This window comes from Pteropus medius, unplaced genomic scaffold (assembly GCF_902729225.1).
Source record: "Pteropus medius unplaced genomic scaffold, Ma_sr-lr_union100, whole genome shotgun sequence".
NCBI lineage: Eukaryota > Metazoa > Chordata > Mammalia > Chiroptera > Pteropodidae > Pteropus > Pteropus medius.
In genome coordinates, this window is record NW_024351546.1 from 672,779 (window position 1) to 698,257 (window position 25,479).

The 25,479-nt window shown below is 43.4% G+C and overlaps 1 protein-coding gene across 2 annotated transcripts in view; it reads right to left on the reverse strand.

Moving 5' to 3' along the window:
* The window catches only part of ALDH1L1 (aldehyde dehydrogenase 1 family member L1), a 72,175-nt gene that overhangs the window by 37,227 nt on the left and 9,469 nt on the right, over positions 1–25,479 (reverse strand). For both annotated transcript variants that reach the window (XM_039843585.1, XM_039843586.1), the window contains exons 2-9: positions 21,151–21,302; positions 19,038–19,272; positions 17,993–18,158; positions 15,422–15,523; positions 14,481–14,570; positions 13,457–13,594; positions 11,160–11,285; positions 7,619–7,710 (exon numbers count right to left, since the gene is read on the reverse strand). In XM_039843585.1, the coding sequence (XP_039699519.1) occupies positions 7,619–7,710; positions 11,160–11,285; positions 13,457–13,594; positions 14,481–14,570; positions 15,422–15,523; positions 17,993–18,158; positions 19,038–19,272; positions 21,151–21,277 (1,076 nt within the window). In that variant the 5' untranslated portion in view covers positions 21,278–21,302. The remainder of the gene's footprint in view (positions 1–7,618; positions 7,711–11,159; positions 11,286–13,456; positions 13,595–14,480; positions 14,571–15,421; positions 15,524–17,992; positions 18,159–19,037; positions 19,273–21,150; positions 21,303–25,479) is intronic.

Here is a 25,479-nt window from a genome sequence, read left to right on the forward strand (position 1 = left end):
AGAAAGAAAGAAAGAAAGAAAGAAAGAAAGAAAGAAAGAAAGAAAGAAAGAGCAAGCATCTAAATTGGAAAGGAAGAAGTAAAATTGTCACTATTTGCAGATGACATAATACTGTATATAGAAAACCCTAAAGACTCCACCAAAAAAACTATTAGAACTGATAACTGAATTCAGTAAAGTTGCAAGATACAAAATTCATATACAGAAATCCATTGTGTTTCCATACACTAATAACAAATGATCAGAGGAAAAATTAACAAAACAATAATATTTACAATTGCATCAAAAAGAATAAAATATCTAGGAATAAATTTAACCAAGCAGGTGAAAGGCCTGTACTCTGAAAACTACAAGACACTGAAGAAAGAAATTGAAGAGGACACCAATAAATGAAAGCACAGATTGTGCTCATGGGTTGGAAAGATTAATATCATTAAAAAGAAATCTATAAATTCAATGTAATCTCTATCAAAATGTCAATGGTATTCTTCTCAGAACTAGAAACAAATAATCCTAAAATTTATATGAAACTACAAATGACCTCAAATAGCCAAAGCAATCTTCAGAAAAAAGAACAAAGTTGAAGGTATCACACTCATTGATTTCAAACTATAATAATCAAAACAGTATGTATGGTACTGTCACAAAGACATACACATAGATCAATGGAACAGAAAAGAGAGTCCAGAAATAAATCCTCTCTTATATGGTCAATTAATCAAAGGAGGAAAGAATATACAGTGGAGAAATGACAGTCTCTTCAATAACTGGTGTTGGGAAAACTAGATAGCCATATGTGAAAGAATGAAGCTAGACCACTCTCTTACACCATATACAAACAAACAAACAAACAAACAAGCAAACAACAACAACAAAAAACCCTCAAAATGGAGTAAAGCATAAATGTCAGACCTGAAACCATAAAACTCCTAGGAGAAAACATGAGGTAGTAAACCCTTTGACTTAGGTTTTAGCAATATCTTTTTGGATAAGTCTCTTTGAGCAAAGGGAAAAAATAAACAAATGGGACTACATCAAACTAAAAAACTTCTCCACAGTGAAGAAAACCATCAACAACAACAAAAAAGACAACTGAATGGGAGAAGATATTCTAAAATGATATACTGATAAGGGGTTAATATCCAAAAATATAAGAAAATTATAAAACTCAACATCAAAAAATTAGAAAAACCAATCTGGTTAAAAAATGGGCAGAAGACATGAAGAAACATTTTTCAAAAGAAGACATACAGATAGCTAACAGATATATGAAAAGATGTTCAGCATCACTAATCATCAGGGAAATGCAACTCAAAACTGCAATGAAATTCCACCTCACACCTGACACAATGACTTATATATATATAAAGTCAACAAATAAGAAATGTTGGTGAGGATGTAGAGAAAAAGAAACTCGTGCACTGTTGGGGGGATTGTAAATTGATTCAGCCACTGTAGAAAACAGTATAAAAATCCCTCAAAAAATTAAAAATAGAACTACCACTTCTTGGTATTTATCCAAAGAAAACAAAAACACTAACTCAAAAAGATATATGTACTCCTATGTTCATAGCAGCATTATTTACAATAGCCAAGATATGGAAGCAACTTAAGTGTCCATCAATAAATGAATAAAGAAAATTTGGTGTATATATCTAATGGAATATTGCTTAGCAATAAAAAAGAATGAAATCTTGACATTTGTGACAACACAGATGGACCAAAAAGTGAATAAGTCAGACAGAGAAAGACAAATGATGTGTACTTCCACTTACATGTGGACTCTGGGGCGGGGCGGGGTGGGGATGAGAACAAGACGAATGAACAAACAAAACAAAAATGGACTCATAGAAACAGAACAAACCGAAGGTTCCCAGAGGGAAGAGGGATGGGAGGATGGGTGAAAAAAAGGTGAGGGTGATTAAGAGGTACAAAATTCTAGCTGTAAAATAAATAAGCCATGGCGATGTAGTATATAGCTTGGGGAATATAGTCAATAATATTGTAATAATTTTGCACAGTGACGGTTACTAGATTTAGTGTGGTGATCACATGCAAGGTACATAAATGTCAAATCACTATGTTGTGCACCTGAAACTAATATAATATTGTATGCCAACTATATTTTAATAAAAATTAAAATGATAAATGAAGTAGTGAATTCCAAAATAATAGAGAAAATCTGTGAAACCAAAATTTGGTTTCATGAAAATATTAACAAAACTGACAAACCTTTAGCTGACTAACCAAGAAAAACAAAAACAAAAACAGAAAACTTGTTACAATTATAAATGAAAGAGGAGAGATTATACCAATTTTACAGAAATGAAAAGGATCATAAGTAAATACTATGATGAATTACATGACAACAAATATGATAACCTAGATGAAATAGACAAATTGCTAGAAATATACAATGACTCATTGAGAAATAGGAAATCTGAACAAACCAATTATCAGTAAAGAGGCAGAATCAGTATTCAAAAATTTCCCAACAAATTAAAAACCAGGACCAGAGAGTTTTCCTGGTGAATTCAACCAAACATTTTAAAAAGAATTAATGCCAATTCTTCTCACACTCTTCCAAAAATTGAAAATGAGGAAATACACCCCAAACTCATTTTATGAGACTAGCATTACCCTAAAACCTAAGCCAAATAAGAAAACTATAGACCAATATCCCTGATGAATATAGATACAAAATTTATCAAAAAAATACTCGCAAACAAAATTCAAAAGCACATTACAAGGATCATGTACTGCGGCCAAGTAGGAGTCATCTCTGTATGCAAGGATGGTTTAATATATGCAAATCAATAAATGATACACCATATTAATAGAATTAATTATAAAAATCACATAATCATCTCAATAGATGCAGAAAAAGCTTTAGGCAAGATTCAACACCTTTCATAATAAAAACACTCAACAAATTAGAAATAGAAGAAAGTTATGTTAACATTATAAAGGCTATATATGGCAAGCCCACAGCTAACATCATAATGGTGAAAGACTTAAAGCTTTTCCTCTACAATCAGGAAAAAGACAAGGTTGCCCACCCTAGCCACTTCTACTCAGCATAGTACTGAAAGTCCTACCCCAAGTAATTAGCTAAGAAAAAGAAATAAAGGGCATCTAAACTGGAAAGGAAGAAGTAAAATGAGCTCTGTTCATAGATGACATGATCGTGATCTTATATGTAGAAAACCCTAAAAATTCCACTGAAATACTGTTAGAATTAGCAAACAAATTCAGTAAAGCTGCAGGAAACAAAATCAACATACGAAAATCAGTTGCATTTCTGTACACTAAAAATGTGCAATCCAAAAACAGAAATGAGGGAAGAATCTCATTTATGATAGCATTGGAAAGAATAAAATATTTGGTAATAAACTTAACCAAAGAGGTAAGAGACCTGTACACCAAAAAGTATAAAATATTGCTAAAAGAAATTAAAGAAGACATACTATGTTCATGGATTTGAAGAGTTAATATTGTTAAAATGGTCATATTACCCAAAGCAATCCACAGATTCAGTGTAATTTTTAACAAAAGCCCAACCTCGTTTTTACAGAAATAGAAAAAAGCAGTTCTAAATTAATATAAAACCACCAAGGCCCCTGTTAGCCAAACCAGTCTTGAAAATAACAAAGCTGGAGGCCTCATACTTCCTGATTTCAAAACATATTACAAAGCTGTAGTAATCAAAGCAGTATGGTGTTGGCATAAAGACAGACATATGAAACAACAGAATAGAGATCTCAGAAATAAACCCAACTAATCTTCAAGAAAGTGCCAAGAATATATAGTGAGAGAAAGATTATCTCTTCAATAAATTGTGTTGGAAACTAAATATCCATGAGCAAAAGACTGAAATTGGACCTTTATTTAAACCACATATGAACATTGCATAGATGGAGGTATGAACAAAACTATCTCCATCTTTGTGTCTTGTCATGCTGTGACCTTTGACCAACCTCACTGTCCTTAGTAAGCATCTCAAAGCTTGCTAGTTGATGATTATCTGTGTTCCTTAAAATGTAGCCATAAATATTTTTGTTAGTTATAGCCAGAATGGCATGGCAACTGAAATAAATATCAAACTGGTAATAGTATCAGTAGTGGCCCCTGGTGCTACTGCATTCTTTGTCCCTTTGTCTTGTTAATCATTAGTACACAAGTTATACTAACAGGAGTCTGATAATGGAGAATAATTTGCACAAAACTGCTGGGCTGTCTGTCCACTCTGGCCCAATCTTCCCATAAGTAAATTACCCTATAATACATTATAATACATTATATATATATGGAGTTGCCGCCTTCGTCTTTCTGTCTGAAGATACCTTGTTGTTACAGTAGCCATTACACCTTTGTCAGACAAACATCAATTCAAGATGAATTAAAGACTTAAATGTAATACCAGAAATTGTAAACCTAGAAGAAAACACAGAGGAAAAGCTTCGTCACATTGGTCTTGGCAATGATTTCTTGGATATGATACCAAAATCACAGGCAACAAAAGCCAAAATAGACAAGTGCTGCGCTGCAAAGAAAATAATCAGCGGGGTGAGAAGGCAGCTTACAGGATGGGAGAAGATATTTGCAAACCATGTTATCCAAAACATAAGGAACTCCCACAACTTAGCAGCAGAAATCTACAAATAACCCAATTTAAAAATGGGCAAAAGACTTGAATAGATATTTCCCTAAAGAAGACATACAAATGGACAACAGGTATATGAAAAGATGTTCAGCATCATCAGGGAAATGCAAGTCAAACCAGCAATGAGATATTCCCTCACATTTGTTAGGATGGCCATTATCAAACAAAACAAAACTAACAAACAAAAACAGAAAAAAAACAAGCACTTTCAATGAGGTGAGCAAATCGGAACCCTTGTGTACTGTTGGTGGGAACATAACATGGTGCAGCCACTACAGAAAACAGTATGGAGGTTGCTCAAAACATTAAACAGAGAACTACATATGATCCAGCAATCTAATTTCTGGGTACTTATCCGAAAGAATTGGAATCAGGACCTCAAAGAGATATCTGCACTCCCTTGTTCATTGTTCACTATAGCCAAAGGGTAGAAATAACCTAAATGTCTACCAACAAATAAATGGATAAAGAAAACATGGCATATACATACAATGGAATATTATTCAACTTTAAAAAATAAGAAAATCTAGTCATATACTACACCATGGTAAACCTGGAGGACATTATACTAAGTGAAATCAGCCAGTCGCAGAAGGACAAATACTGCATGATTCCACTTATATGAGACATCAAAAGTAATCAAACTAATTGAAGCAGAAAGTAGAATGGTGGTTGCCAGGAGCTGGGGGGAAAGGGGAAATGGGAAGTTGCTGTTCAGTGGGTATAAATTTCAGTCATGAAAGATGAAAAAGTTTTAGAGATCTGCTCTGCACCATTGTGCTTATGGTTAATAAGACTGCAATGTAATGATCACATTATATGTTTTTTACCATAATAAAAATAAAAGGATATATGCTCTTAACAATTTACAAAACAAAAAACGAATCAGTTTTCTCTGCATTCTCCACCAACCTCAGCTCAGAAACTCTAGGCAGGTCTGGCTTGGTCTCAGAACATCATTCTCCCAGATGTCTAAAGTTCTTTTACTTAGCATTATTTTTTAACAAAGTTTTTATCATACACTTTATACTGACCACACAAATAAGTCGGATAGAGATATAACAGACCCACAGATTTCTAAGCACAGAAGCCCAATTCAGTCCTTTTGTATGTTTTGTAAAATGGGCCACAATGCTCCACTCCTTCTGTCATCCTACCCTTGGGATGTGACTGCCATTAGGAAATGAAGTCCATTTCCCCATGACCTGAAGCTGGACTGGCCATGTGCCTTGCTCTGGCCAATAGGATGCAGTGGATACGATGTGTTCATTCTGCTCTCCCTTCTAGGACCCTGCCACCAACACAAGAACAAGCTTGGGCGGTCTCACTGAAGGGGCTAACCTAGACCAGCCAGCCCCCAGCTGGCCTGGCAGCTGACTGCACACACTTAAGTGAGCCGAGGTGAAGTACAAGAAATCTCCCCACATGTGGCAGACACCTTTGTTTCTGCCTTCCCAGCACCCACTTTCCCTGCTTCTGGGAACAATATTGACATTTCACTAAGGAACAACCTTCTCTCTCTTTCCAGAAATGTAGGTTGAATATAGTTGACTCTGCCCTTGGCTCCAGAGGTGGGCACATGTCCAAGCCTGGGCCATTCAGAGCATGCCTCCCCTGGCCATTGACTGGTTCATGATGCCACCAGAGCCAGTAAAATACAAGTCAAGGACTTATGTGAAAACTGCTGGTGAAGCACTCCCCTTTCAATGAGAATGTTAAAAAGACAAAAATTTAGACCAGAGCTACTGTGCAGCAAACTTGTCATTATGAGGAGAAATCCTACCCCAGAATGAAGCAACAGATGGTGACAATGTTAATGACATAATTTGAGCCTCTGGAGCAGTCAACTATGCCTAAAGAAAGCTATGGTGGACGCTGGACTTTAATTTTGGGGGGGCTTTTTTGCTTAAACCAGATCGAATTATTACTATTGCTTATAAGATGTTCTAATACATTCCACATCCTTTCCTTTATGCACTGTTAAATGGCAAGCAGAACAATTCATATGAAGTTGAAGAACAGGTAAACTAGTCTATGATGACAGATTGTCCATGGGGCATGGGGTCACTGACTAGAAAGGGGCAGGAGAGAAACTCCTGGGGTGATGCTGGTGTCTATCTTGATTAAGATATAACCTGTATTACATATGACATATATAACATAATCTATATATTATATATGATACAACTTGTGTGAGTTACACAAGTTAAATCAAAGCTTACCAAGCAGTCCTCTTAAGATCTGTGCATTTCACTGCATATAGTTATACATCAATTCTCAAAATATTACAATCATGATTCCTTTACTCCCCAATACATGCCTGATGGGGCCACTTGTAAGGTTAGATTCATCTGCTCAGGCCTAACCTTCCTGTTACCTTTCACCCCACACACCTTGGCTTTCACTGGGAGTGTTGGGACTTGTGGCAGTTTTAAAATAGAGCCATACATTAGCTGAGGGGTGGGTCTCAGCTCCGCCACCCCTGCCCTTGAATCTGGATAGGCTCGTGACTGTTGAGTCCAATCAAGTCAGTGGCAGCAATGTGATGAGACCTTCTAGGCTGAGTGATGAAAGGCGTTACCACACTTGCCTTGTTTGCTGGCATTCTCACTCAGCATTGTGAGCTGCTACAGAGAAAAGTCCAAGTCCCCAAGCCTCTGTATGCAGGTGCCTGGTCAGCACTGCCAGCAAAGCAGCTGCCAGCCTTCTTGGCCCAGGCATCAGCCATAGCAGTGAGAAGCCAGCTAGTAGTATTAGATCCCTACCCAGCTGTCCCAGCTCCCGCCAGTCCTCTGACCTATAGCCACTCCTGCACTTGAGAACCCTTTCTGGATCCCTGACCTGCATAATCCATGAGCATAACGAATGGTGGTGATTTCCTGCCATTCAGTTTTGGTATGATGTGTGAAACAGCCTCAGACACCTGTGATGGGACCCATACACTCCTGGCCTTACCTCACAACGTCCACTGATGCGGCCCCTGACTTGAAGAAATCAGTGGAGTCTTCCACCTCCAGGACATTGGGGAGAATTCGCTTCCAGGCATTCTGAAAAATAGGGGAGCTGGGAGCAGCTGTCATCCAAATGAGAGCGGCCCCTGACATGTGGATAGACAGCCTGGTATCAGGCTGGGCTCTTGGTCTACTCCGAGGTATAGCTGCTTTTAGGAGCCTGAAGGTCCTAGAGTGACCAACTCCTGGGAAGGAGAAGATGCCACAGCCCAGGGACACTTGGTCGCTGTCCTCACATCCACCTCATCTCAACCCCCAGCTTCCCTGGGGTCCCTATGGCAGTCCAGGGGTGGCAGGAAGATGAACATGCAGGAGCTGAAGGTGTGGCTTGGGGCTGGGAAAGCAAGGCCCAGCTCCTTCTGAGCCTCCCTCACTCCTGGCCTCACCTTGGTGTTATTGTCTAGGTTTGAATATCCCCAGTGTGACACTGATATGTGGGTGTTGCAATGTGAAAAGAAGAGCAAAATGGGGGGTTAGTTCTGTGGGTGAAAACAAAGCACACAGGTGAGGCTCAGGAGGCCTGGGTCTTGTCCTTACTGAGTGGCTAGATGGTTCTGTATCTTCTGTCTCCAGACCTGTGGAGGGCAATGGTGCCTGCCAGATGGCCTAGTGGGTGAGCATGGAAAGGGCAGTGCAACTGAGTGGGCAGCACCCACCCAGTCTCCTAAGAAGGCTGTCTGGTAGTCAAAATGGAACGACTGTTCTCTGGACAAGCTCCCAGCCAGACCTGTCAGGACAGGAGCTGGGAAGGGCCTCAGGCTCCAGGCCACATCCTGTTGCTGAATGTGGAGTTGGCAGGCCCAACTATGACCAGCCTCCCATGACGTCTAGCCCAACCTTTATCTGGACCCCTCTTTTTTTCTTAGAAAGGTGTCATGGATCTACCCTTTCCATCCTCAATGTGATCATCAACAGACATAGTGAACTACTCTCTACTCCCACACGATTGCTGCCTGCCTTCCACACCTCTGCCCACAGGCAACACTCTTCCCTGAACCCCGAGCTCATATTTAAATCCTGGGCATCCTTAAGGGGTAATTTCTGTGTCACCTCTTCCCTGAAACCTTCACTGACTGCTTTTCTGGCAGGGGTTACCCTTTTCAGACTCATGTGGCCTGGAGTCACCGGTCACCTGCTGGTGTGTGGGCATGCCACCGTACGATGCCTGAAAGATGCACCAGCCCTTATTCGATGTGTGTGGAACTTCTGAGAGGCAGTGCATTCAATGTGTGTGGAACTTCTGAGAGGCAGTGCTACACATTCTCTTTAGATCCCAGCTTAATCTCTGACAAGCCATAGAGATGCAGATACCCTATCGATGCCTCTGTTTCCTCATCTGTGCAAGGGGCTAACAGCTGTGGGAAGATTCCTTGTGTGAGGCAGGCTCTTGGAGTACAGAAGTTGCTCAGTAAACATGGTGTTTGTGACACCTGCAATACTCTACACAGCCTCGGCTCGGGAGAATGTAAGCCTGGGCTGGTTGCACATGACCTGCCCCAGCCCATGGTGGGTGCTTGGTGGGTTCTGCTGAATGGGGAACATGGGTTGACCCTGCTATAGCCACCAGACTGGACCCTCTCTACCAATACTGATGGACTACAACCACCGCACACTGGCCTTTCCTCCCCGGCCATCTCACCTCTATCCCATTTACCTCCAGACCATGCATCCCAAAAAGACCCAGCCTTGCTGTGATCAACAGTCTTAATGATAACAATGCTAATGACCAAGAGGCCATATAGGTAGCAGTGGAGGTGAGGACGCCAGCCCCAGCACTGCCCTCATTAGTCATGACTCCATCTCAGCCCATGTTCCTCAGCTAGGAAATGAAGATAATAAAAGCACCTACTTCATGGAGTTGTTATAGTAATTAAATACACCATTGTTTCTGAAGTGTTTAGAACTTGGCATACATACGAACTCTAGAAGTATCTGCTTCTTTTGAGGACAGGCTCATTGCCAGCATTTATTGAATTCCTAACAGATGCTACTAAATCGATGCTTTTCATATGCAGTCTCTCATCCACCACTTACAACACCCATGGAGGTAAGGTTTATTCTTTCCATTTCACAGATGAAGGACACAGTTACAGCAGCTTTTGACTCAGGTCTAGCTCTACAAACACATGACCTCACCCCTCCCCACGTGCCACTCTATTATAAGTTCCAGAAGGCCAGTTAGTCCAGCTGCCCCTATAACCCCAGGGCAGGCATAGGGCTGGCCCCAGAGAAATTGCTCCAAGAATATTTTGTGAATGAATAGGCTTTCTTTTTTTTTTTAAACAGACATTCAAAAAGTTCAGCTTCCAACTAAGGAAGTTCTTGGTGCCCTCTGGAGCAGTGCAAGCTCCTCGTGTCCCTCTCTTATTGAGTTCTGCCATCTGCCCTTGTCATCAACATCCACAGTTACCAACGTGGCCTGGCCCTCTTCTTTCCATCATGACCTTCCTCCCTGGACTCCTCCCCTCTTAGGGCCTCACATTTGCTGTTCCTTCTCCCTCATAGGTCTTTCCCCAGATATTCTCTCTCCAGTCAGGTCTCCACTCAAGCCTTCCCCTCCTCCCACACAGGGAAGCCTTCCCTGATTATTCCTTCTAAAGTTATCCCCCAGCCTCCAGCGACCTCGTTCCTATCAACTTGTTATTTCGCTCACAGCACTTCTCCCTGTCTAAAACTATTCTGTTAATTTGCTTAGTTGTTCATTGGCTTTCCTCTCCATGAGAAGGGATACTTCACGATAGCAGGAACAGTGCTTAGCATCACATTTCTAGTGTCTGGCTTAGCATCCAACTTTTGGTAGGAGCTCAATTAGTATTTCTTAAATAATAGTTGAATATATGATTGAATGATTGAATGGCTGACAATCCACTCGACATCATCCATTCAATAAGACTAAGTATCATTATTACCATGCCTTTCAGGGAGAGGGTGATGGGGGAAGCAGGGAGGCCAGGAAGAATTTTGGGAAGTGACCACATACGGGACTCAGGTGGAAGAGACTGAGTCTGAGAGAAGGAAACACTGCCCATGAAGCATCATGAAGCGGGAACTGGATTGGAGTCTGGGTCTGCCCGATTATGACACTTGCGCTGGTCATATTGTAAGGTGCTCCTTCTTTGGGAGCCTGTCTGGAAGTGCACATGTTCTATAACGAGATCATGGGCTTGGCACCTGACTCAGCTATTCCGGGGGCTTCTGTTTCATTAGTCCATTGTTGACAATGAATCCCTAGGAGAGTCAAACCCAGCTGGCCAAATCCCAGGGTCCCAGTGGTAGAGGGAGAAGGGTCCCAGTGGTAGAGGGAGAAGGAGCAAGGGAACATATAAAGCCTCAAGACAGGATAGAAACAACACTATGCCTGGCTAAGGCCAGCACATACATCAACAGAAAATGTGCACAGCCTGACTCCAGTGAGTGTGATTCACAAAAACATGTGCAATGCAAGACCTGTTCAACCAGACAGTAGCCTTGAAGTGGTCTCTTACCCGCACAGCCTCCCTGGTGACCAGCTCTGCCTCTGTCAGCTCTAGGGCGTCGTTGTCTTCTCCCCTGAAGAACTTCGAGGCTGGGATCATCTTGCCATCTTCCAGCTGGATGTTCTTTACCAGCAGCTGCACAAGGAAGGATTTTACAGTGCCTATGTTTGCCCTTATGGCAGGGAGGAGAGCAATTCCACAGAGAGCACTGTACTTCATCTCCAACTCTCATCATAAGAAAGGCACAGGGAGTTTCAGATGAATGATGAGGAGAGGAGTTAAGGCTGGGGAGGCTGCTGAGCTCATGCTTACTTTTTCCTATCACTCACCCCACCATGCTCTCGCTTTCTTTTTAAGTGTAATGACTTTATTATTTCTATAAAACTGTTACTCACTCATTAGACAAAATAACTCAAGCACTATTTTGAAAACCAATTGAGAAAACAACTAATTACCCAGTAGCCCCATTCTGGAAACCCGATGGGAACATCTGGTGAAGGTCATAGACACGCCTCTCAGGGCCAGGGATGGGAAGAGGAGCAGATGTATTTATAGATAGAGGAGAACAAGTCTATTTGATAAGAGGTCTATAAGAATGGCATATTCTATACATGCCCTAACAGAACTGGAGCCAGGTTCCCTGCCTGACCCCCACACTGATGCCTTTTGAAGATGTCCTAGAGTTTTCTGTGGGCTAAAATCCAGCCTGACTCAGCTGGGAGTTCCCAAGAAATGCGTCAGCCAAGGGTGTCCACCAAGGCTGCCTCTTTTGCTTTGCTGTCCCTGTGGATATCACAGAGGATGCAGTCAGTGCTCCCCACCAGGTCCCTTCCCAGCTGGAGCCTCCATCCTCCAGCTGCTGCAAGGGTGAGCTCTTAGTGGCCTAATTCTGCACCCCCACCCCCGATGTTGCCAGATAAGCATGGCTGTGTACAGAGAGACCCAGGGGCTATGCCTCATTGCCCTCCTCCCTACTCTGGGGGAGCAGAAACTGAAGACTGAGTGATATAAGGATGCCAGGATATAATCAGCAGATGCAAGTCACACTGCAGAGCCTACCCTGGGATCGGATGGAGGTTGGACTGCTCCAGAACCCTTATCTTCACTTAGCATTGTCCTCTGTCCTAGCCTGCTTCTGAGTGGTATGTGAATTTCCAGAGTGCTCCCTCTATAAATCATGTGCACAAGATCTACCATCTCAGGAGCTTCTCTTAGGGAATCTGACCCAAGACAGATCTGGTCTTCCAATTGCTTTTATCAATCATAAATATCTAAAACACCCAATCACCATAAATCACAGACATTTACGATAGCCTTGGGGCCTCTGAAGGCAGAGCATGGAAAAGTGGGCACCCAGAGTGAGCTCACAACAGTCCCAAGCAAAGCCATGCCACATAATATCTGGCGTCTAAACACTGATGCAGCCAAGGGTTCAACATCCATAGGGTTTGTTGAAATTTCCTAATGTGCTTGCCCTGGACATGCCCTGCCTGTCTTCCTTCTTCTCTACTCTTGGTATCTTAAGGCCTAGATCTGCTCAACGACTGCACAGAGTAAGTATTAATGGTGGAGTGCTATGGACAACTGGTGAGCCTCAGAGACAGAATTTTAGGGTTTGAAACCCAGAACTTCCACAAATGAGCTTGGGTGACCTTGAATGAGTTATTTAAATTTCTATGCTTCGGTTTTCTCCTCTGAAAAATGAGTATAATATTAATACATATCTTATAGGGTTGTTGGGAGAATTAAATTTAATACATATAAATTGTTTTAAAACTTCCTGGCACACAGAAAGTGCTCTATAAATATTAGCTGTTGTTCTGAGTTACAGAGTCTGCTAATATGAATCAGAGGACAGGCAGGGGACTCCAAGCACTTTAGAAATTTCAACAAACCCTGTGCTATGTATCTGGCATGGCTCCAAGAGTTCTTAAAAGAGAAGAAAACTGAGTCCCAGAGGTTCAATGACCACACCCAGTGGTGCTTGGCCACTCTGCAGGACTAATACGAGGCCCCAAGTTCTGGGCTTCCTAGAGAGGGCTTCTTCCTGGTTCTGACACCTCCACAGGACACTCAGCTCTGGGTGGGGCACCTGGTCAGGAAGAGCAAGAGGCTAGCCTTCCTGGAACAGGGAAACGGGCAGACCCAGTGGTTGAGGGCATAGACTCCTGGAGCCTGCCATTTTATTTTTTCCTGTTCTCTCCAGAGCAGCCAGGGGTCTAACCACGGGGCCAGAACCCTTGGTCAGGAGTGTGTGTAGCCTTGAGCCTACTGTATGAACATGTAACCCACAGCAGCATCATTACCATTCTGTCATCGTTCCCGAAGAGGATCAGTCCCCCTTTTGTGACTACTCCGGGCCGATGGGCTCCCGGGATCGGCAAAGCTTCTCCCTCAGGCACCAGGCCTGCAGTGTTCAACGTTGAGTTGAAAAATGTCAGCTTCTGTTTGGAAACAGGACAGGAAAACCAGAAGGCAGTGGATGAGAAGAGGCCCCCTCTGCTGGCAGCCTAGGCAGGGCTGAGCAGGGCTAGGAAGATGAGGTAGGGGCCAGGGACAGTGTGACATGAGAGTCACAGCTCTAAGGACTCTGCCTCCTGGAGGAGGCTTGAAGGCTTTGGGAGCCCTCAAGCCCTGTGTGCCCCTAAGATCCCTTGTATTGGCCCATGGTCTCAGACTTCAGGTGGACAGACATTAAGAGAAAATCTGCTGAAGGTACCACAGAGTGAAGACACCTGCCCTGAGGATGAATGCAATCACGGGTCAATTTGCAAAGGCTCTTGTGGTTGCAAGCGCAGCAGAAGGACTCCTAGACACAGTTTGGGCCGTTGGTCAGTGGTCAGGGGTTTGTGGAGGACAAGACAACCCTTTGTGGGGCACCTAAGTCCCTGCTCAGGTCTTGTCAGCCCCTGATACCTCAAGAGAACCTGTGAGCCTCAGAGCTCCCTGTTTTCAGCATCTGGGTTGCCTACTGCCCAGCCCCTGGCTGAGCATGCTGCCCCTACTCATCAGGGCCAAGACAGAGCTGAATTGGGGTCTCTTCGAGCCCAGGGGTGAGAGTTAAAATATTTTACAACCAATACAGTTCAACTCCAGAGTTGCTGCAGGGCCTGGAGGCCCTGAGCTGTCCTGTCCCTTTACCTTTTAGCTACCAGACGATAGGTAGGTCTCATGGTCCTGGGGGAGGGGCTGAAGTAGCTGGGGGCACTTGGGTGGGGCTAGGGGTAAGGGCAGTGGCTATTTTCCAATCAGTTCAAACATATTTTGAGTTTTATAGTCAGTGGGGCACACCAGTACATCCAGCCCAATCCCAGCCATGCATAAACGCACCTGCCCACAAGCCTCTGTCCAAGCGCCTGGCACCTTGTCGTTCCCACGGATCCAGTTATGAATCGCCTCTGCTGGCTGCTCCCAGTTGATCTGTAGGGTAGCACATATCTGTTCAGTCAGTCTATCTCGACACTCTGATCATCTGGGTAACACTTCTACTCTCCCCTCTGGCCCTGATGACCCCAATAGTGGGTGAAGCTCGGGGGAGGAAGCTGGGAAGTCCAGCTTTATCTCAAACACTGGTTCAAGTCCTGGAGCTGGGTGGGGTCTCTCTCTGGTACCCACGCTCTGGGAGCCTTCTGACTCTCAGTTTTTCACGGATTGAATAAATATAAACTGATGGTTTGGGGAAGACAATGTTCTATTGTTAAGATAGCCAAGACTTTACACAGAGCCCCAAGCACAAAGTGCAGGCCCATCTCATAGTGCCCTGTCAACAGCTTTTCCCAGCTTACAGGATTCGCACAGATCCCCATATAGCACCCCAGAAGCCATGAGCAGAGATACAGCCCAGAGACCACCAGACTCTCCAGCTTGTGACAGCTTTAAGGAACTGAATTATCTGTTGTTCCTCATCTTAGAGACTTCTGGAACTACCACTGATATTTTACACACACACACACACACACACACACACACACTCACAGAGAGAGAGAGAGAGTGAGCCAGAGAGAGAGAGATCTTTTCCTTAGAGATCTGCCTGCCCATTCTTCCTGAAGAGAAACAGGGAAGAACTCGAAATGGACCCTCATCCCTACCTGTCCTGGTGCCTCATGCCTCCCGCCATCTACAGCTTTGTTCATGGTGTCCCTGCTTGGGCAGCCCTGTCTTCTAGCCTTAAACAATTAAAACCTGGTTGCCCGGCCTGAACCCCAGGATGCCCTCTGTACTCCAGCCTGTGCTCGGGTAGCCCTCAGAGTAGGCAGAGCCCTGGCACTCACCTTGGCTGTTTCCTTCTTCTGAATGCCTTCGTAGGTGGCTCCTTTCTCAGGCTGAGGGATTCTGGGGGCTTTGCCTTCTGCAATCAGCCTCACAGCCTGCACCTGGGGAGGCCCGGGTCCATTAACATTCCTAGACTTAGAATCCTCCCTTTACTCTCATCCCCTGGGTTCGCACTGAGTCTGGACCCTACCCCACACTAACCATACATGTCTGGCATACAACACCACCCAAGAAATATCTCCTGTATGAAGAGATGGAGCTAGTGTGAATCCAGTTCCAATTTGTACATTGGGCACAAAACCCCGCCCTCTCTACGACACAAAATTTTAAAAGATTGTACAGAAAATCTTAGATTACACAAAATATAAAGTTCTATATACGTGTAACACATACACAGATTTCCATGTTTTTATCTAAAACTCTCCCTGCCTGGTATGGAGAATGGATTGTGAGTCCCATGATGCATTTGGAAGTCTGGGATTAAGTAGGAAGTTGTTTCTCTGTTAGAAGAAAGAGGAAGGTTGTGGAAGTAAAAATCAAGGCAAGGGAAAAGGACAGCCAAGGAGTGTAGGCACATTGTGAGGGAGGTCCTGGTGGGAGAGCCCCCAGATACCAAGACTGAGAAAAGATGGGAGTGTCAGAAACACCTAAAGCGGGACTGCCCAGTGGAATGTTCTGTGGCAATATACATATTCTACATCTGCACTGTCCAATACAGTGGCCATCAGCCATGTATAGTCCCTAGTGAGTCCCATGTAGCTAGTGAGACTGAGGAACTCAATTTTTAATTAGAATTCATTTAAATTAATTTAATAGCTGTATGTGACTAGTGGCTGCCTTATTAAACAGTGCAGCCTTAAAGGATATTTTTAGTTGTTTCTGTGAGATGTGCAAAGTAACCCCTTCTCGGTCTCTCACATCAAATCTCCAGCAGAGTCTGCTTTGAGTGGGAGAGAATACAAAGAGGCTTCTTGTTTAACACACCAGAAAAATAAAAGGTGGCAATAGACCGGACTGGTTGAGGGCAAGGGGATAGATGACATCTAGGCAACAGTGAGCACTTTTATGTCATTGTTATGTTTATTGCTATTTCCAAACAGTGAATGCTCTCTTCCTGGAGACCTCCTCCTGTCTGACTTCTGCCTGCTGCTGGAATTCGTGAGAATCAGGAATGTGTCTGCCTTTGGCTATCATTGGCTGGACTCCTCCTGGACCACCAACAGCCCCGCAAATACACCAACCCCTTTAGGGTCAGGTCGTACCAGGCCTGCCTGCTGTGTCAAGCTCGAGTGTCTCTGATATCAGCCAATCTTGTGTCTTCCTCTGATTACAGAAGCCTCATTCCTGTGGAGAATTCAGTCTCAAAGACTACAACTGGATCAGCCTTCCTTCCCAAACTGGCCACAGCAAGAAGCATGTGACTGAGGCTAGCGCATTGGAGTACTCCATCATCCTGGCCAGTGATTGGCTCAGGGTGATCACATGACCCCCAAATTGGCTAATCACAGTCTTTTCTGATTTTTTATTAACCCCTTTCCTGTTTAGGAAAAAAAGGGCCGCTTACTGCTAGTATTAATTTAACTTTACATAAACACACTCTTTGAGGCTGAAGTAAATCGGACTGGTTTTCAATGTGAAAATAAAATATAAAAACTGTTCTTGGAGTTATTTCTAAACAGAACTTGTCTCTAATCCTAATGTAACAGAAGTGTATATGATGATCAGTATTTAATAATTTTTTTCGTGTGATAAATTTCAAAGCACAGAACAACATCATGCATAGGAATGCTGCATTTTCTAGGATTTGCATTTTCAGTGCTCAAGAATTACTATATTTTGTAAATGGAGATACCACTACTAAAAAGAGAATGTAATAAATAAGAATGATGTCATTCGTTTCCAAAAGTTATCAATATACTAGAGTGATGCGAAAGTAATAATAAAAGCAAGATATTTCCTGACAAACTTTGGGAGCGAAGTTAGGACTATAATCCACGAGTTATCTTGGGTAAATGCTGAAGCCGCAAATGCTGCAGGTGAGTATTCTTGGGGGAAATGGGAAATGGGTTAATAGAGTCTAGGAGAAAGAGGATTTCTCTTCTTCTGGAATCTAGAGGTACAGGACTTGAGCTACCAGTGACTATCTTTCCTCGTATTTGAAGGCAGGAACCTGAGAATGAAACTAAACAAACAGAAAAGTAGAATCACGAAGAAGAAGAAGAGAGAAATAGAATCCTAGTGATACGGTTTAAGCCTCTGAATTAAGCCATGCTTGACACCACCCTCGCCTTTAGTCTTCGCTATTAAATGAGCCAAAAATGTCCTCTTTTTCACTAAAGCTTTTTGAGTTGTGTTTGGTCATTGTAAACAAGAGTTCTGCCTAATACATTCATTACATGTCCTAATTCTGCCTCTTTGAAACCCTGAAATGAGAGTTCTCTCCCTCCAGAATCCTGGAATTATGGGAACAGATTTCCGGCCAGCTCTGAGCAGCAGGCTGGCCTAGAGAGGGTGTCTGAGATGGAGAATCTCTGCAGGCACACGTGGCATGGCCAGCTCCTAATGCTTACCATTCCTTTGATGCCTTCGGGGAAGAGGAAGCGGTTATACAAAGTGCTCACGGTGTCATCTGGAAGGATCTCACACTCCTTCTGGAGCAGAAGGTCCCCAGTGTCCAGGCCATCATCAGCCCAGAAGATGGTGAACCCCCCCTTTTTATCTCCATGGATGAGGGTCCTAGAGAGTAAAAAAGAAACTCCGAGTCTAGCAGGAAGGACCACAGAGAAGGATGTCCTGGGGACAGCCCTCAAGGCCCCCACTATCCTCCAGCACACCCTTTTATCCCTCTCATCCCTTGGGAGGATTGATTCCCACTCTGTCAAGAGTGGGATGGAGAAGGAAAATGTTAATTATTGACACCAACCATGTGCCAGGCTTTGTGGTAAAATCCCTATATGCCTCACGTAACTTAATCTTCCCAACTGCTGTAACAGACATTGCATGCCCCTTTTACAGATAAGGAAACTGAGGCCCAGAGAAGTGAAGAGACATTGGCCAGAGATCTGGGAGTCTGAATTCCACCCAGCCCAGTCTGACTGCAATCCATCTTTTCCCAGCGCAGATGTCTCCCCACCCTGACGATTCGTCTAAACTGCCCCACCCACCAGACATATCACTCCATTTATTGTCTTCTTAGTACTTCTCATAATCCATCATTATCTCTTTCCTAGGTGCTACCAGAAGTATGGCTGTGGTTGGAGGTTAGAGTAGGTTTCTGGGGACATCACCTGGGTTGGTGGCACTGGTGGCTTCCTGGGTGAGGCCTCAGGTGAGCCCTTTAACCTACTCTGTCCCCAAGACCCCCACCATAAGATGCGAACACCAACTGCTCACTTTGCAATTTACCGTGGGACTGCAGAGTGCTTAGTGATGCCTATCCCCAGTTCTCTTGAACATTCTTGCTGACTAATAACGCTTCACTAATCTGGTGTGTGGATGTCATCTGGCCACACAGGACAGGTACGTGCGTGATGCCTGTTCCGTGGTTCCAAAGAAAAGATCCAGGCTAAGGGAGGACAATGATTCAGGCAGATGGGGGTGTTTCTGCCATCTTACCAGTTGATGGCCGTGGCCCCTCGGTGCCGGGGGAGCAGACTCGGATGATAGATGATAGAACCATGGTGGGGGGCACTGATGACCTCCATAGGGATAAACTGGCTACAGTAGGGCAGGACGTTGAGCTCAGCACCCAAAGCCTGGTATTTTGCCACCACATCAGGCAGAGCCTGCCCTCTTTCCCTCCAGCGGGTGAACTTGAACACTGGCACTCCATCCTTCTCAGCCTCCAGGCCTGTGGGACAAGGAGTGAGAAACCATCCTTTCCTTGCACCCACCCACATACGGCCACCTCTGCCTTCCCAGCCAAGTGACTCCTGCACCTTCTCTCCAGGCCTGTCCTTTACACCCTTCCTACTGCCTAGCCAGGCTCCACTGGGGAGCACAGAGGGGACAGCACTAGCCAAGGGTGAAGTTTCAGGAACTGCTTTGTCTGCACTGACTTCTGCTGACCACCAAGATGTCCAAGTGCCTCCCTCTCCCAGATTCCTGCCTGACCCCCAGTGGCTGACCTCTTGCCCTCTTCCACTCCCATAGCCTCACCATACCCATCACCAAGTTACTATTTCTCCACCCTTCTCTCTCTGGGATGGGGTTTAAGACCCTGCAAACTGCATAAGCCCTGCCAATGAGGAGTGCTGGAGGGACACTGACAGGCTGGAGGGGGAGAAGGAAGAGAAGAGTGGAGAAGGGGCTTGCTTATTTCTGTGAGCTGCTGTTCTGTGAATATACCCCAGCCTCACTTCTTCACTCCAGAGCAATAGTTGAGTCAGTCTGCAGTTTTCCCAATATCTGCAGAAATAGCTTCAGTGCATAAAACCCCCTTCCACTGGTGTTTGCACTCCAAGGTCTAGGTTCCAGCCTTCACATTCCTTCTTCTGCTCTGTTACCAGCACCCTTGGTAAGCATGCTCTCCTCACAGGTCTGAATTACAGGCTTCCAAACTACAAAGTTTTAGAAGGTATAGCTTTTTGCCCTCAACTTCCCCAGCCTTAGAGGTGGCAGCTGCCTCCTGCAGTCACTACCCTGGTTCCTTCAAGTTCTCTTTTGCTTGCCCCACTTTAGAACCTACCAGACACTTCTTTGTACTTGGCTCTCTGTTAGCACACCCAGTGTCTGGCCCCTGACTGGACCCAACCCACCCTCTAGCCCCCTCTGCCTTTGTAGCTTGGTATCCAGGGGTGTTGAGAGAGAGTTAGATCAGTGTGAGCAGACTGGACTATGCTTGCAAAAGCTGTTGCCACTGTGACCAAGGGAATACTTCTGCAAAACGTCTGAGGTAAGTTCAAGTAGCAGCCCCAACCAGGCTAGGTGCAGGTCCAAGCTCAGATGCTGGTATCAGCGGTCACTTGGTGGCTGAGGGCTGGGCTCAGGCTATGTCATTGGTCACACTGGACTCAGATCTAAGACTGAGGCCTGGCTGGCATCACGGTGGTGCTAAAGCTGAGTCCAAGGTCAGCCTGCATTGACGTCTGGGGAGACTCACAACTCCTTATGAACAAAGGCCTTATGTCTACCATAAGGCCTCTTTTCTAAGCCTGGCCCCATAGTCTGTGTCCATCAGGAGGGTCTCCACATTCTACCATGATGCTGAAGTTCTCAGCTCAGCCAATGATTCTCAAATTGTGCTTCTCCTAGAGCCAGAGGCATCAGCATTGCCTGGGAACTTGTTAGAAATATAAATTCTCAGACCCCATTCCATTACTCTGGACAGAAACTCCCAGGCTGGGGCCCAGCACTTTGTGTACCAGGTCCTCTCACTGGTGGGGACACAGTGAATACTGCTTGGCATCCCTTTCAAGGCCTGGATGCTAGGATCAGAGAAACTTGGAGTTGTCAGATAATAGGGCCCTGGGTATAGGCTAAGCTTTTCCATGGCCCTTTTCCAGGATGTAAACTCTACTCCATGATCAGTTGAGAAGGAGCTCTCCACTTTCAGAAAAGCCAGGCAGCCAATTAGTACCTGAGCAGGATTCAGAGTGAACCATGTATGATTGCCTTTGGTCAGGAATATCCACAGCCCCACAACTTGATCCTGCAGGCTTCTTCTCCCATCCATTGCTACCCACATTCCTAGACATACCCTCTCCCTGTTCCTAGACTACCCACTCACCAAGGGGATCCGCCTTTCCATTCTTGTCTGGGACAGTGAACACCCCTACGATCTCATGACCCTCCTTCTTCAAGTGGCAATAAACTTCCTGGCCAAACAGGCTCTGTCCAATCACTGCAATCTTCATGGCAGCAAGGCTAGGTCAGAAGGACCTGGGGAAGGAATAAGGTTGTAGCATTAGGCAGGGCTCGATGGCCTCAAGGACACTGGCCCTGATCCAAGTTGGGCAGCTGTATAGTGCCTTGCCTGCCTGCCCCTGCCCCACCCTCTCAGCTCCCTTCTGGGGCTCCCTAGTGGCAGGCAACTGCAAAGAGGCTGCCATCGTGAAAGGACCAGAGGAAAAGGTTCCACAAAGGAGGGATTTTAGATGCCATTGTAGGTGAGTCACACGGAGACTGTAGAATTAGAGGTTTCTCCTTGAAACCCTCCAAATTGGCATGGAACGCTGGATGTCAAGTTTTCTAGGTGTATTTGAGTATATTTCTTTAACTAACCAGTCTATGACCTCGGTCAAGTCACATCAAGCCTCAGTTTCCTCATTTGTCAATAAGAAAGATTTCACTTGCCTCACATGGCTTTCAGCCTACAAGTGAGGTATATTCCCCTGAGCCAGAAAGCAGCAAGGGGGCCTGGTCCGGAGGGCCTATCTACCTCAGCCTTATAGAAAAGGATGTTTGATGGACAGGCCCTGAGGACTGAAGGTAGGGGTGGGAATTGGGAGTCGGGGGGCGGGGGAGCGGGGTGCCACTGGGCTGGCTGAGAAGAGAAAAGATATGTAGAATGATGTGTGGCTAGATCATGCAAGTTTCTCCAACGTTTGCTCATTCCTCCACCATGCTCACATCTGTAAAACCTATTTGCCTGATACATTTCTTTGAATTGTCCATTTACAAAAATATACATATTTTTTTGTAAAATTTTGTTGAAGTTACATGCCTTATACATACAGAAAAATGTACAAATCATAGGTATGTAGCTCAATAATTTTTTACCAACTGAACACACCTTTATAATCAGCAATCAGATAAAGAATTACTTCAGAAGCCCCCCCTGAGCCTATTCCGGTAACTATACTCCATTAAGAGTAACTGGACTTTTAATGTTTTGCCTGTTTTTAAAATATATATATTCCATTTACAAAAACGCAATCATTCATTGTAACATTTTGTGGATTTCCCCCCTCAACATTATCTATATTGTACTATGATCATTCTCGTTGCTGCATAGTATTTCATTATGTGAAAAACAAAACAAAACAAAACATTTATTTATCCACTCTGTTGTTGACTGGAATTTAGGAAGTTTCCAGTTTGAGGCTATTACCAGTATGGATGCTATAAAGATTCTGGGGCATGGTTCTTACTGTATATAAGTACACATTTCTGTAGGGTATGTACCTAGTAGTGGAATTCCTGGGTCACAGCTATGAAAATGTTCAGCCTTAGCAGATTCTGCCAGTTTTCCCAAGTGATCGTACCAATTACCATTTCTATGTGCTCTGCATCATGGCCTTCTGCCTTTTCGTTTCAGATATTTTGCTAAATCATCGAGGTTTTAATTTGTAATTCCCTGATGACTAATGAAGTTGAACACCTTTTTCTATGTATATTGGCCATTTGTATATCTTTTTGTGGATATTGACTCTTTGAGTCTTTTTTGTTTATTATTTTCAATGGATGATCTTTTCTTTACAATTTGCAAGAAGTTTTTTTAAAAAAAAAAATAGTCTAGACTACGAGTCCTTTGTGTGTTGTGCTAGGCCAGGCCCCAGAGGACTGGGAGGCTTTCCCATCCCACCCCACCTGGCCTGCCCTACCTCCCTCCTAGGAGCCAGAGGTCCCAGGACCGAGCTTTGCCTGGGCTTCATGGACAGGAGTTCTGATCTTCCCCGCAGCACACCCACCCTGCACTGGGCTGGAAGCTGGGCAGGGCTTGGATATCGGGTGTTGGGGCAGGGGCTGGCCCCAGGATCCACCCAGGACCGCTAAGACACAGGCTCCAGGAGGGGCCTATGCCTCACAATAAAGCACAGATGACGTTTGCCTCTGTGGGGGGGAAAAAAAAATATATATATAGATATACACACACACACACACATAAATATATATATATGAAAATACCTTCTCCAATTCTGTGCCTTGCTTTTTCACTCTCTTATGGTGTGTTTTGATGAATAGAGATCCTAAATTTAAAATAGTATATTTTATAAAAAAATTCCTTCATGGTTAGTTATTTTTGTATCCTATTTAAGAAATTTTTGCCCACTCCAAGTTCATGAAAATGTTCTCTTTGTCTTCTAAAATCTTTTTGGTATGTCAAAGAAGCAAATTCTATACAAAGGAGCAAAGATAGTTTTTTTTCAAAAAAGGGTGTTGGAACAACTGAACGTCTACATGAAAAAAAATGAATCTAGACTTTATACCTTTCACAAACATTAACTCAAAACCCATCACAGACCTAAATGTAAAGCATAAAACTAGAAAACTAGAAGATAACACAGGAGAAAACCTAGATGACCTTGGGTATGCAGTGATTTTTTTAGATACAAAAGGGATGATTCATAAAAGAGAAAATTGATGTTAGACATCATTGACATCAAAAACTTCTGTTCTGCAAAAAGCATTGTCAAGAGAATGAGAAGAAAAGCCACAGACTGGGAGAAAATATTTATAAAAGACATATCTGGTAAAGGACTGGTATCCAAAATATACAAAGAACTCTTAAAACTCAATAAGAAATAAAAAACCTGGTTAAAAAATGAGCCAAAGACCTTAACAGGCACATTATCAAAAAAGATATATAGATGGCAAATAAGCATATGAAAATACGCTCCACATCATATGTCATCAGGGAAATGCAAATTAAAACAACAATGGGATACCACTACCCATCTACTAGAATGGCCCAAATCTGGATCACTGACAACGTCAAATGCTGGTGAGGATGTGGAGCAATAGGAACTCTCAATCATTGCTGGTGGGAATGCAAAATGAAACAGTCACTTTGAAAGTCAGTCTAGTAGTTACAAAACTAAACATATTTGTAATATATAATCCAGTAATCGTGTTTCTTGGTATTTAGCCAAAGGAATTAAAAACTTACATGCACACAAAAACCTGCACACAGATGTTTATAGCTGCTTTATTCATAATTACCAAAACTTGGAATCAACCAAGATGTCATTCAGTAAGTGAATAGATAGATAAACTATGGTCCATCCAGACAATGGAATACTATTCAGCACTAACAAGAAATGAGCTATCAGGCTACGAAAAGACATGGAGGAAACTTAAGTGCATATTATTAAGTGAAAGAAGCTGATCCGAAAAGGCTACTTACAATAGAATTCTAACTATATGACACGCTGGAAAAGGCAAAACAATAGAGATAGTAAAAACATCGGTGATTATCAGGGATTGAAGGAGGAGAAGGGATGAATAGGCGGAGCACAGGATTTTTAAGGCACTGAAAATAAAATACTCTATGATATTATAAAAATGAATACATGTCATAATACATTTATCCAAACCCAGAGAATGTACAATATCTAGGGTGAGACTATTGTGTCAATGTGTGTTCATTAACTGCAACAAATGTACCACTCTAGTGGGGGATGTTGATAATGGGGGAAGCAATGCATGTGTTGTGGGAGAGGATATATGGGAAGTCTCTGTACTTGCCCCTTAATTTTGCTTAAAATTGCTTAAAAATAAAGCTTTAATTTTTTATTGAGGTAACATTGCTTTATATCACTATATGTTTAAGAGGTGCAACGTTATAACTCAACATCTATATATACTTCATTGTGCTCACCACCAAAAGTCTAGTTACCATCAATCACCATACAATTGACTTTCTTTACCATTTTTGTCCTCTTTCCACCACTCTTCCCCTCTGGTATCCACCGATCTGTTGCCTGCCTCTGTGAGTTTTTGTTTTTGTTTGTTCATTTCTTTTGTTTATGTTCTTTATACTCCACATGAATGAAATCATACACTGTATTTTTTGTCTACTTATTCCAGTTAGCATAATAACTTCAAGATGCAACTTTTTTATATATGCGTTTTTCATAGTAGCTGTACTAACTTGCATTCCCACCAACAGTGTGCAAGGGTCCCCTTTTCTCTACATCCTTTCCAACACTTTTTGTTTCTTGTCTTTTTGATGATAGCCATGTTAACAGGAGTGAGATAATAGCTCATTGTGGTTTTGATATGAATTTTCCTAATAATTAATGATGCCGAATATCTTTTCATATGCCTGTTGTTGAGTTGTATGAGTTTTTAAATATTAACCCCTTATCAGAGGTATGATTCACAAATATCTTTT